The following is an 11,705-nucleotide window of genomic DNA, read 5'->3' on the forward strand; positions in this document are numbered from 1 at the left end:
GCACACTAGGTCCTCGGTTGATCGTCTCCCACCCCCTCCCCGCCTTCCCTCCGAGGTTCTGCACTCTGTTCCGTGTTCCGTGTCTCTGGCTCCACTCCCTTCACCGGTTTATTTTGTGGCTCAGATTCCACATGAGAGGGAGCCCTTGCGGAATTTGTCTCCCTCAGCACGATGTGCTCCGGAAAAAGAGGCCGCTCTTTCCCCAGCCGCATCGCACTCCCTGCTGCGAAGGCGCCTCAGCTCTTACCGCTCACCTGCCCATGGGCCCCTGGCTGCTTCCGGATCTGAGCTGTGCAGACGCTGACTGTCGGTGGGTGGCCAGTCCCCTGTGCGCAGGCTCTCACGATAGCGTGTCCTCCCCAGAACGGGCTGCTGTCCGCCCTCCCCCACCTGTGCTGCTGGCTCTTGGGCATCCTCGCGGGGCACGTGTCCGACGGCTTCCTGTCCAGGAAGATGCTCAGCTTGCTCGCCATCCGGAAGCTCTTCACCGCGCTGGGTAAGTGACGGCCCAGCCCGGTCCAGCTCCCGCGGGGCCCCCCCACGTCCAGGACGCACCTGACCGTGCCCCCCGACCGCCCAGGCCTCCTCCTGCCCGCCGTCTTCGTGGTGGGCCTGCTCTACCTGGGTCCCGGCTTCCACGGCACCGTCGCGTGCCTCACGCTGGCCAGCGCCACACTGGGCTTCTGCGTCGCCGGGATGGTGATCAACCCCCTGGACATCGCCCCCAGGTAGCGGTCACTTTCCCCTTCTTGGCTGCGTCCCGGCTCCCGAGGGTGTTTAAGGTTGCGGCGGTTCTGGAGTTCGCGGCCAGCTTGCCAAAAGGCCGGCTCTGTGCAAGGCTTGGCTGCTCCGTGGCTGCTGCTGTGCGCACGTCTGTGCGTCCTGAACCCTCCCGGCAAGTGAGGGGTATTTACCTGCTCACTAAGGAGGCCGAGGTTCAGGCACTTCCTTGCTGGCCTAAGAGCTCACCGCCGGTTTGGGATCGTACCCAGGGTTTTATATATATAAGTATATTTTTTATTGATCTCAGAAAGGAAGGAAGAGGGAGAGAGAGAAACATCAATGATGAGGGAGAATCACTGATCGGCTGCCTCCTGCACGCCCCCCACTGGGGATCCAGCCTGCAACCCGGGCCTGTGCCCTGACCGGGAATCGAACCGTGACCTCCTGGTTCCTAGGTCGATGCTCAGCCCCCAAGCCAGGCCGGCCAGGCCACGTTGTTCTTAATGGTGCCAGCGATCCTCGGAGAACACAGACCCGGCTCCCCAGAGCTGTGTGGAGCAGAGGCCGGGGGAGAGGCAAGCTCGGGCGGGCGTGGCGCCCTCTGCCGCAGCCTGGAGAACCTCGCCGTCAGCTCCGCTCCGCGGGGTGAGCGCACAGTCCTGAGGACGCGTGTCCCCTGCATTGACTCAGTTCCAAGACCCTCCCAGAACTGCCCGCAGCGTCCGGTTCTGTGGAATTGTCTGAAGGCATAAAAGGGGTCTTTTACAGAGAAGCACAAGCCAACGGAGCCACAGGCTTTGAAAAACAAGCCGCGTTGAGCATCCGTACACAAATAGGCAAAGGACATGATGAGCAGCTACCACTCTGGGTCTTTTCATCCACGGGAGATGCAATGTTCTAAAGCTCTGTGCATCCAGGGAAGCAGGACTTGAGAGCGCGGTTGAATTCCGCGTAGGATTGCGCAGGGAGAGGGTGGCTGACATCGCCGCTGGCAAAGGCCTGAGGAGGCCAGTAAAGACCACACGTGGTCACCACAGCCACGGGGTCAGGGAGGCCGCAGAGAGCAGAGCACGCACCTGGGCGAGGCGTGCTAGCAGCGCCCACCGCGCTCTCGGTTACCCTTTGCCGGTTCTGGGACGAGGCAAAGGCTGGTGTCCCGGGTTGGGCCCTGGCCGAAGGCTCTGCCCTGGAGAGAAATGCACCCAGCACCCGGTGGTTGCTCAGGGCTGCAGCGACAAAGTTAAACATTAAGGGAGCTTAAACACAAGGTCACCTTTTCTCCCTAAGATGTTTGTTGGATTCTGAAGTTCGCGGGGGCAAGGGGCAAACCCCCGAGCAAAACCCTGTGAGGAGCACAGCAAAGAGGAAAGCCTGCCGCGGGGCCAGGGAGTAGAGGCCTGTCGCCCGCACGTCGCAGCGGTGAGCCCGCGTCTGACGCTCCAGCCACGACCAGCGGCCCCGCTGCCTGGGGGCGGCCCCGGGGCCAGTCGCTCTGGGGCTGTGGGGCTGACCAGGTGGACGGTCCTTCCATGTTGATGAACCCTAAACCACTCCCATGACCAACACCCATCACCTCTGAGTTCCTCCGCTGTGTGTGCCGACTTCCAGGCCAACACGGTCTCATTGTCTCAGCATCGTAACATCATTTACTGCTGAGGCCCACGTCCCCCCTGCAGTGTAACCGGAAAGTTACTCATATAACCACCGTCTCCGTCCGATCTTTTTAAAAATATGCATTTTTTTAAGGTGAAGGGAGAGAGAGAGAGAGAGAGAGAGAGAGAGAGAGAGAAACATCAATGATGAGAGAGAATCATTGAATGGCTGCCTCCTGCACGCCCCACACTGGGGATCAAGCCCACAACCCGGGCCGGGAATCGAACCTGTAACCTCCTGGTTCACAGGTCGACACTCAACCAATGAGCCTTGGTGGCCGGGCCTCTGTCTGACACCTCAATGGCGTTTGAGGAGGAGGATGGGAAATCTGGGAAACCAACAGCTATCGTTCTTAAGCCTCATCTTGAACCAAATGAGGTTCAAGCTTTAAAAATACACCTGTGTGTTGTCATCCTCTTTTGTGCAGATATTACGGGTTTCTGAAAGGAGTCACGGTTCTCATCGGAATGACGGGGGGGCTCACTTCGTCCACTCTGGCTGGGATAATCCTCAATCAGGTAAGAAACGGATCGCGCCGCCCCGGGAGATTGGTACAGCTGGGCCGGGGGGCTCCGTGTTAACCACACTCACAAGCCGCTCACAGAAATAGGGTCCTGAGAGGAGTCAGGGTGTCTCAGAACCAGACCCACAGGGGCAGGTGCTCAGAGACACCGGAAACGCATCTGAGGTTTAAAGACATAAAAGAATCGAAACTACAGACATGAAACATGAGATTTGACCAAAAAATATACAAAGATCACCTCTGGCCATTACAAACGTCACACTGAAGTTAGGACAAGTGCGGTGCCCGCTTCCCGGAGCCGAGGGGCAGGCCCGGGAGGCTGTCTGGGTAGAGTGCTGGCCTCCCGCTCCTCCCTCTGCCGTGTCCAGCGTGGAGCCCGTCCTCGTGTTCATGTTTTCAATGCCGCAGACATCGCGATGCGCCCGACCACGCGCCTCTATTTGCACTTTCATCCCGCAGGACCCGGAGGCCGCCTGGTCTGCCATCTTCCTCCTGGTGGCGGCCGTCAACGTGAGCAGCCTCCTCTTCTACCTGGTCTTCGCCGCGGCCGACGTGCAGGCCTGGGCCCAGGAGAAGCAGCTCACCCGGCTCTGAGGGCACAGGGTGGGTGGTGGGCGGGGTGTGAGCGGGCGGCTACCCTCTCCTGCGGGCACTGGGTGCGGGGCTCTGGGCTGTGACCATGGGGCTCTGGCTGTTCCGGGCGTTTCTTTGGTGGCAGCTGCGCCCGCCATCTGCTGGGCGTTTGGACACGATCTCGTGGGGGCTGTCAGCCCCCCTCCCGCGGTCCTGGCTTCCTCTCTCGCCCGGTGAGCAGTTGTCCTCCGGCCCCCAATGCTCTCACCAGGACAATGGGAGGTAATTGGTTCCCGTGTCCACAACACACCCGGAGCCACACGCGTGGGGTTTCCACCGAGCGGTCCTCCAGGCTCTGCAGACGCCAGCGGGGTGTCCTTGGATGTCATTCAGACGCCGACTACCCAGAGGTCATCCGGACCCCACGGTTCAGGGCCGGGTCCCCCCGACGGCCCTGGCGTCAGACACGGACCGGAGTGGCGGTGCCCGAGGTCCCCATGCTTCTGTTGCTACCACGACCCGCTCCTCGGTTTGACAATTTGCTAGAGACTCACAGAAAATAGGAAACAGATGACTCACTAGCATCGTTTATTATAAAGGCTGTAACTCGGAAACGGCCCAGTGGGAAGGTACACAGGGTGGGGGTGGGGAGACACGCAGGGGCTCCGTGCCCTCCCCGGGGGCACCCCCTCCCCGCACCTCTGTGGAGTCACCCACCCGGAAGTTCTCAGAGCCCGTCACTTGGGGTTCTTATGGAAATCTCACTGCGCAGGCATGAGGGTTCAGGCATGGGCCACTGATGAACACCCCCGGCTCCAGCCCTCTCCCCTCCTAGAGGCTGGCCCCTGGCAGCGGCCCCCACCCCAAGGCTCGCAGGGCCCCGGCCGCAGTCCCCTCACCTTGAACCACAAAGACACTCATCACCCCAGAAAGTCTAAGGGTCTTAGCAGCTCATGTGACACCAACAAGGGACTCAGACCAAACAGGGTAACAAACGAGACTCCCATTTTCCCGCCACTCAGGACGCCACGAGGGCGGGAGGGTTCCTGTGCCGGGAACGGGGGGCAGAAACCAGCTACACGTGATCATGTCCTAGCAACAGTGGGAAGAGTGAGCAACACAAAGAGATCCAAACGCAGCCCCGGCCGCCTTGGCTCAGTGGGTAGAGCGTCGACCTGTGTACTGAAGGGTCCTGGGTTCAATTCCCAGTCAGGGCACAAGCCTGGGCTGCGGGCCGGATCCCCTGTGGGGCGTGCAGGAGGCAGCCAATCAGTGATTCTCTCTCAGCATTGATGTTTCTATCTCCCTCTCCCTTCCTCTCTGAAACCAACAAAAATATATTTTCTTGAAAAGAAATGCAGACACTCCCACGCTTGCAGGAGCTCACACTTCAATCACTGCCGCCTCCTCCTCCCCGAACCCCAATAAACCTCCAGGCGGAGCCTTCAGGGTCCGAGAAGAGACCGGAAGCAAAGTCGGTTCAACGAAAGCACCAAAGGGCAACGCCCGGCCACGGCTCACAGGCGGGTGAGGGTCTGCGCGCGGGCCCAGTCCTGCACCTCCGCTCGGCTGAAGACGAGGAAGAAGACCAGACCCGAGACGTCCACAGCCGCGGACAGCAGGAAGATGTTTCTCCATCCCAGCTCGGCGTCCTGGAGACGAGCCACGGGTCACCACGGCCCCCAAGCGCGTCCCTCCCGTTCAGAGGGCGGTGGCTCCAGCCTCCCCTGCCACCTCCCAGCTCAGCTCCGGACTGTGGGGGAGCCCGGCTGAGCCTGGGACACGCAGGGACGCCAGCCTTTCCCTCTGCAGAGACGTGTCCCCCCAACACTCCCCCCAACGCACACCCCCAAGACCCTCGAGAGCACTGTCTCTCTCCCCTGCTTGCTTCCAGCCCTCGGCTTAAATATCATTTTTTCCATGAGTCCTTCCTCGACCACCCTATTTAAAATGGAAATCCAGCCCTCGTATTCATTTCCTATCGGTTCCTTTTCCGGAATAAAGGCTTCCCAGCGGCAGGCACTTCCACCTCGTCCCGTAGTGCCTTGTGTGGCGCCTGCCCAGGGTCCATGCATGTTTGCAGAATGAATGAATGAATGAATGAATGACAGGGAGACCCTGTCAGCGTGAGGATGTCCATTTTAAAGGACCATTTCCTGACGAGTAGTAGTGACTGAAAGGGAACTGAAGCTTCGAGTGACAAAGGCCGTGATGGCAGACAGGACACACCTTCCTCCTTAGTCTCCACTTTCCTGACTTCCTTGTGGGAAATCACAGCGAACTGAAAAAATGATACTCACGTGGCCCGGCAGGCGTGGCTCAGTGGCTGAGCGTCGACCTGTGAACCAGGAGGTCACGGTTCGATTCCCGGTCAGGGCTCGATCCCCAGTAGGGGGCATGCAGGAGGCAGCCAATCCATGATTCTCTCATCACTGATGCTTCTATCTCCCTCCCTCTCCCTTCCTCTCTGAAGTCAATAAAATATATATTAAACAAGAAAAAGAATGACACGCATGCGGACGCCATGTACGTCTCCTTTGCCCCCGGATTCCGAGGAAGCGCTCAGGTGTCCGTGGAAGCCGTCCACCCTGGGAACTTGGACACATCTCCCAGGACAGAGGCTGCTCGACGCCGCGGCTCCCCCCACTGTCCTCCGCTCAGCCTCTCGCTCGCTCGTTCTGCCTGTGTGTGCTGGGTTCCCACGTGGGGTGACCGTCTCTTTCCCGGTTGCCGGGAAAAGGTGTGAGGACTGAACGTCCCGCGTGCCGGGAAGCCCTGCCCTCCCGAGCGGCCCGCAGCGGCGGCCCCTGTCTGCTGCTCAGGAAGGTCCGCAGCGTGGCCACCAGCTCTGATGACAAGCGTGGAAGCTCACCGCCTCAGACCTCGTGAGGCAGCAAGGCAGGGGGTCCAGCATGCTCCTCCCTCCGCCCGAACGCGAGGGCTGCGGGCGCTGAGCTGCCAGCCGAGCCACGTGGCGGAGGAAACGCAAACGCCCTGAGTCTGACTGGGGGAGGGGGGGGGTGCCTGGAGGTTCCACTCGGGAATATTTTCACCAGGACCTTTGACCTCACCTGACTGAGGAAAAATCCAGAAACCGTGGGAGCGATGACTCCTGAGAGCTGAACAAAGACCAAGGATAAGCCCTTGATAAAGCCAGTGTACCTGAGAGAGAACGAGAGAGAGAGAGAGAGAGAGAGAGAGAGAGAGAGAGAATCAGCAAAGGGTCATCTCAGCTGCTCTGCTGCCGTCCTGCGCTCAGCTCAGGGGGCCTGGGCTTGTGGTGACCCTTCGTCAAACCTGATTGAAACAGCCCGGCCAGCGTGGCTCAGTGGTTGAGCATCGACCTATGAACCAGGAGGTCAGGGTTCAATTCCCAGTCAGGGCACAGGCCAGATTTCAGGCTCCATACCCAGTGGGGCTGTGTAGGCAGCAGCTGATCCATGATTCTCTCTCGTCATGGACGTCTCCACCTCCCTCTCCCTCCCTCCCTCTCCCTCCCTCTCTATTGTCCATAAAAACATGTTTTTAAAAAACAGAACCCTGAGCGAAACGTACTGGCCACGACGGCTGCCACCCTGTGCAGGGCCTGCAACTCCCACGGGGCGGCTGTGCTAACGGGTCAGTGTTGTTCATACAAAACAGACAGATGGTGTTTGACCCCGTTTATGCATCGCCTCCTGGCTTCTGCTGTGAAGTCCACCCTGGCAGCCTTGCTTTGGGGGACACAGACCCCTCACTGGATGAGACGTGTCTCCCGCGTGTCCTGCTGGCCCACGTCCAAAGGAATGTGTCCCGAGGACTATGAGTCTCCGTGGTCTCTGATACCCAGCTGTCCCGGAGGCGGATGCCCCTCATGCGCCTGCCCTTTGGCCTTATCCTGCCCCACGTGAGCAAGCCCCGTGGCCCGAGGCCGCGTGACCGCAGCATCCCCCTCGGGGAACGATGGCTCCTTCCGGACAGCATCTGGATGCAGGGCTGGGGCCGACATTTCCCAGGCTCCATCCCACATGTCACTCGCACGCTGACCCACGGTCACGGAGGACCAGGCCCCCGGACGGAGACTGAGCGGCCGTGGGGGAGGAGGAGGCCCCGGGTCCTTACCTGGGAGCAATGTCTATGAAGTTGACAAGGGCCCCAGATTGGCAGAGGCTGCTGGTGGCCAAACTCAGGACCAAGAAGGCCATGGTGACACCCAGGCTGAAGCTGACCCAGGGCAGGAGCACGGAGAACAGGCTGGGGAAGAGCACCCCTGGCAGGAGAGACGGAGAGCTGGGAAGCTACCCGAGCCCCCCACCCCCCTCCCTGGCCACCTGCGTCCTTACCTATGGCGGTGAAGAGCCGCCTGAGGACAAGGAGCGAGAGGATGCGTCTGGAGAGGAGGAAGTCCGCCAGCAGGCCCCCCAGGATGATGCTGACAAAGGCCACGCCAAGCAGCAGGGCGGACAGGAAGCCACTCTGCAGGCCAGAGGGGCGTCAGTGCAGGTGCACGCCCACCCCCCCAGGGCCGGCTCATCCCCTGGGTGCCGTCCACACCCGGCCGCTCTTTCGATGCCCATCACCGTCATCACACACCCCGCGCCACTGCAATGAGCCCACGTCACTTCTGAGGGGAAACGTGCGTGTAGTTTGAACACGGGATGCGTGCTCTCTCCGTATAGAAAGTCGCCGGGAGACAGGGGCTGAAAGAACCAGCCCCGGCTGGGGGCTCGCCGGTTAGAGCATCGTCCTGGGCGCCAAAAGGTTGTAGGTTTGCCTCCCGATCAGAGCACATGCCCCCCAGTAGGGGTCGTGCAGGAGGCAGCTGATCCATGATTCTCTCTCATCATTGATGTCTCTCTCTCTCTGAAATCAATAAAAATATATTATTTTCTTAAAAGGAAAAGGAGACCAATGGGACGGATTTAACAGGCACGTGGGCCAAGCTGTTTGTTCTACCAACGAGTAAACCAAAGGCCACCACGGTGACGTGTCGTCGAGAGAAAACACCCTGAGACCCATGGGGACCCGGGTCTGGGCCTCAAGTCTCTCTCCAGGCTTTCTACCGCCGCCTCCCCCGCACCCGGCCTCTGGGGGTGGGGACCCACCCGGCCTCGCCTCACACCCATTCTGATCCCGGGCCTGTGGTTCTGGTTCCGTCACCTGCTTCTGCCCTCACTCCCCCCTTCCCCCCTCCCTCCCTTCCCCCTCCCCTCCTCTCCCTCTCCTCCCCTTCTTCCTTCTCTCCCTCCTCCACCTCCCCTCCTCCTCCTCCCTCTCGATCCTCCCTCTCCCTCCTCCCTCCCCCCTCCTCCTCCTCAGGGAAGGCCCACAGCCACCCTCCCTTGGATTTCCTGATCCCAGCACCCACTGCCCGCGTGAACGTGTGTCCAGACTTGACTTCTGCTAAGGTCGCTGTTTGCTGGCCACTTAGCATGCGGTCACCAGAGGAGCCCCGCTCCATGAGCACACGGCTTTTTGAGCACAAACGGTGGGACTGTAGCAGGAATTCAGTGACCCTGTGAGCTGTCACCTGTGACATCTGATGAGCTCGTTACCTTTTACAACACCCACCTGGCTTACGACACCGCCTGGCTTACAACACCCACCTGCTGAGACCTGAGAGGCTCCATCAGCCAGTCAGAGCACCGGTGCATTGTGGGAAGATGGCGCACTGGCGCCTCGGGGCACCCGTCTCCGTACCCATCGGGCTTGAACAAAAGCGTTTACGTTTTTGGTGTAAATCCTATTAATAACGCCCTGCTTTTGGGGCCTGTTGCCTGCGAGTCTGTCACGGCCTCCGGAAAGGCGCACTTTGCTTTGCTTCATCCTTTCTGCCGTCAGCAGTGTCCTGTTTGCAGATGTCGATTGGGTTGAACACAGAATTTTCTCATCAATCCCTTAAAAAAGGTGACATCCTGCCAGGTCGGCGTGGCTCAGCGGTTCGATCCCCGCTCAGGGCACAGGCCCGGGCTGCACCTCCATCCCCAGTGGGGGGCGTGCAGGAGGCAGCCGATCCAGGACTCTCTCTCATCGTTGATGTTTCTCTCTCTCTCTCCCTTCCTCTCTGAAATCAATAAAAATATGTATTTTTTAAAAACATGGCATCCTTTGAATGTCACGCTGACCTAGAACCATACCGTTCGCCCCCCCAAAGCGGGAGGCCCCCCTGAGATGAATCAGAATTCAAGAGGCTGCATCTCCTACCGGAAGGTCCCGGGCCCCGAGCCTGGTGACCCCGGGGGAGGCGGAGGTCACGTGACGAGGCCTTGACACAGCAGAGGCGCATGCGCGCTCGCACTCACCGCGCGGAGGTCCACGTGGAGGACGGAGTGGAGGTAGGTGGGCAGGTACGCCATCAAGACGTAGAAGAACCAGTGCTCGCTGAACTGGGACAGCAAGGCGCTCCAGAGCGGCAGGGACTTGGCCATGGCCTTGACGGGGAGGGACCCGTCGGGTTCGCAGTCCTGGAAGAAAGCCGGGGCCGTGGCCCCCCCCGTGGAGACCCGGTCCCCCCGGAACTGGCTACAGCAGAGAGAATGAGGTGAGGGTGACTCTGGCAAGTCAGGGAGTCATGCCGTGGGGCCCCATCTTGGGTGGCGGCCACGTCCCCACCCCTGGCCCGGGCCGTCTTCCTTGCTGCTGCCGATGGCGTGGGGCAGTCCGGAGCCTAGCGTCTGCCCCGTGAGCTTGAGAAGGCCCTCCCGGTTGGACTGCCGGTCAGCATGGCCCCTGCTAGTCAGGCTTCTGCAAAGGTTCTTTCCTCGGGGCCCGGCCAGTGGGGCTCAGTGGGTTGGCCCTCGTGCACCGAGAGGTCGCTGGTTCGATTCCGGTCAAGGGCACATGCCGGGCTGTGGGCTTGATCCCAGTAGGGGACACGCAGGAGGCAGCTGATGTTTCTCTCTCGTTTTATTTTCTACTTTTTTAGTTGTGTGTGTGTGTTTCTCATCATTTTTTTAGAAATGTTTTTATTGATTTTAGAGGGAGAAGGGAGAAAGAGCTAGAAACATCAATGAAAGAGAAACATCGATGGGCTGCCCCCTACACTCCTCTGACGGGGGATCCAGCCCGCAGCCCTGGGCGTGTGCCTTGATTGGAATGGAACTAGCGACCGATGCTCAACCACTGAGCCACACCAGCTGGGCTCTCTCTCATCATTGAAGTTTCTCTCCCTCTCTGAAATCAATAAAAATATATTTTAAAAAATAAAAATATAATTGCACCAAGACAGCGTTTTCAGTATCTTACAAAAGAAACTCCTCTGGCAGCCTTTGCGGTTCCCCTGGAAACAGGAGGGAGTGTCGCCGGGTGTTCCAGCCAAGCCTCACGTGTCCTCGTGCAAAGTCACCACATAATTAGCCCTGAACACGGTCCTCTCTGTTATAACATCCACTTCTGTGAGGGTTTGGTTAGGCACGGGACTAGTGTCACAGACACCGCGCCCAGCCCCCACCGTCAGAAAATAAACGTCTACGGAGGCAGAGCTGCCTCAAACAGACTGTCAAACTGCAGCGGGTTGGGGGGCAGGAGGGAGGGGGGTAAGAGGTCAACCAAAGGACTTGTATGCATGCGTATAAGCATAACCAATGGACATAAGACACTGGGGGTGTAGGGGAGGCCAGGGGATTGTCAAGGGCGGGGGTGGGGGGGGAAGGCCACATATGTAATACCCTTTGTAATGCTTTAGAAAAAGAAAAGAAAAGAAACTTCTGAGATGGGAGAGACGCACAAACTCACCGAAGATGTAGAAGACGTATGGCCACCCGAGCGTCTCGCAGAGGAAGCCACCGACAAGGAGGACGGTCAAGGAGCCCAGCATGAGCCCTAAACACAAGCGGTGGCGATGCCGGGGTGAGAGGCCAGGCTCCGACTCTGCGTGCCCCCTACAGACTGACCTGGTCCCAACGCCGAGGCACAGGGTGGACGCCATGGGGGCAACGCCTGCCTCTTCGCTCAGGAGCCACGTGACCCTGGCCAAGTTACTCGTCTATTTGTGCCTCATTGGGCCTCGCGTGCAAAATGAAAATAATGTGTTTTAAGATAAAGTAACAAGTGCAAGGGTTTTTCTGCCCAGTAAGTGAGCAGTTATAATCAAGATAGTATAGTCCTAGCCGGTGTGGTTGTGTCGACCTGTGAACCAGGAGGTCACGGTTCGATTCCCGGTCAGGGCACAGGCCCAAGTTGCAGGCTCCATCCCCAGTAGGGGGCGTGCAGGAGGCAGCCGATCCATGACTCCCTCTCCCTCTCCCTTCCTCTC

The 11,705-nt window shown here is 59.5% G+C and overlaps 2 protein-coding genes across 3 annotated transcripts in view; one reads left to right on the forward strand and one right to left on the reverse strand.

Moving 5' to 3' along the window:
- Positions 1–3,539, forward strand: part of LOC102771534 (sodium-dependent phosphate transport protein 1) — an 8,693-nt gene extending 5,154 nt beyond the window's left edge. For both annotated transcript variants that reach the window (XM_006762907.2, XM_006762905.2), the window contains exons 9-12: positions 364–496; positions 581–728; positions 2,804–2,894; positions 3,359–3,539. In XM_006762907.2, coding sequence (XP_006762970.1) covers positions 364–496; positions 581–728; positions 2,804–2,894; positions 3,359–3,493 — 507 coding nt within the window. In that variant the 3' untranslated portion in view covers positions 3,494–3,539. The remainder of the gene's footprint in view (positions 1–363; positions 497–580; positions 729–2,803; positions 2,895–3,358) is intronic.
- A 1,370-nt stretch (positions 3,540–4,909) lies between these two features.
- The window catches only part of SLC17A4 (solute carrier family 17, member 4), a 10,185-nt gene continuing 3,389 nt past the window's right edge, over positions 4,910–11,705 (reverse strand). Inside the window, exons 6-12 of the mRNA XM_006763095.2 lie at positions 11,156–11,272; positions 10,064–10,211; positions 9,754–9,973; positions 7,795–7,927; positions 7,574–7,721; positions 6,544–6,634; positions 4,910–5,124 (exon numbers count right to left, since the gene is read on the reverse strand). Coding sequence (XP_006763158.1) covers positions 4,990–5,124; positions 6,544–6,634; positions 7,574–7,721; positions 7,795–7,927; positions 9,754–9,973; positions 10,064–10,211; positions 11,156–11,272 — 992 coding nt within the window. The 3' untranslated portion in view covers positions 4,910–4,989. The remainder of the gene's footprint in view (positions 5,125–6,543; positions 6,635–7,573; positions 7,722–7,794; positions 7,928–9,753; positions 9,974–10,063; positions 10,212–11,155; positions 11,273–11,705) is intronic.

The sequence above is a fragment of the Myotis davidii genome, unplaced genomic scaffold, assembly GCF_000327345.1.
Source record: "Myotis davidii unplaced genomic scaffold, ASM32734v1 scaffold217, whole genome shotgun sequence".
NCBI lineage: Eukaryota > Metazoa > Chordata > Mammalia > Chiroptera > Vespertilionidae > Myotis > Myotis davidii.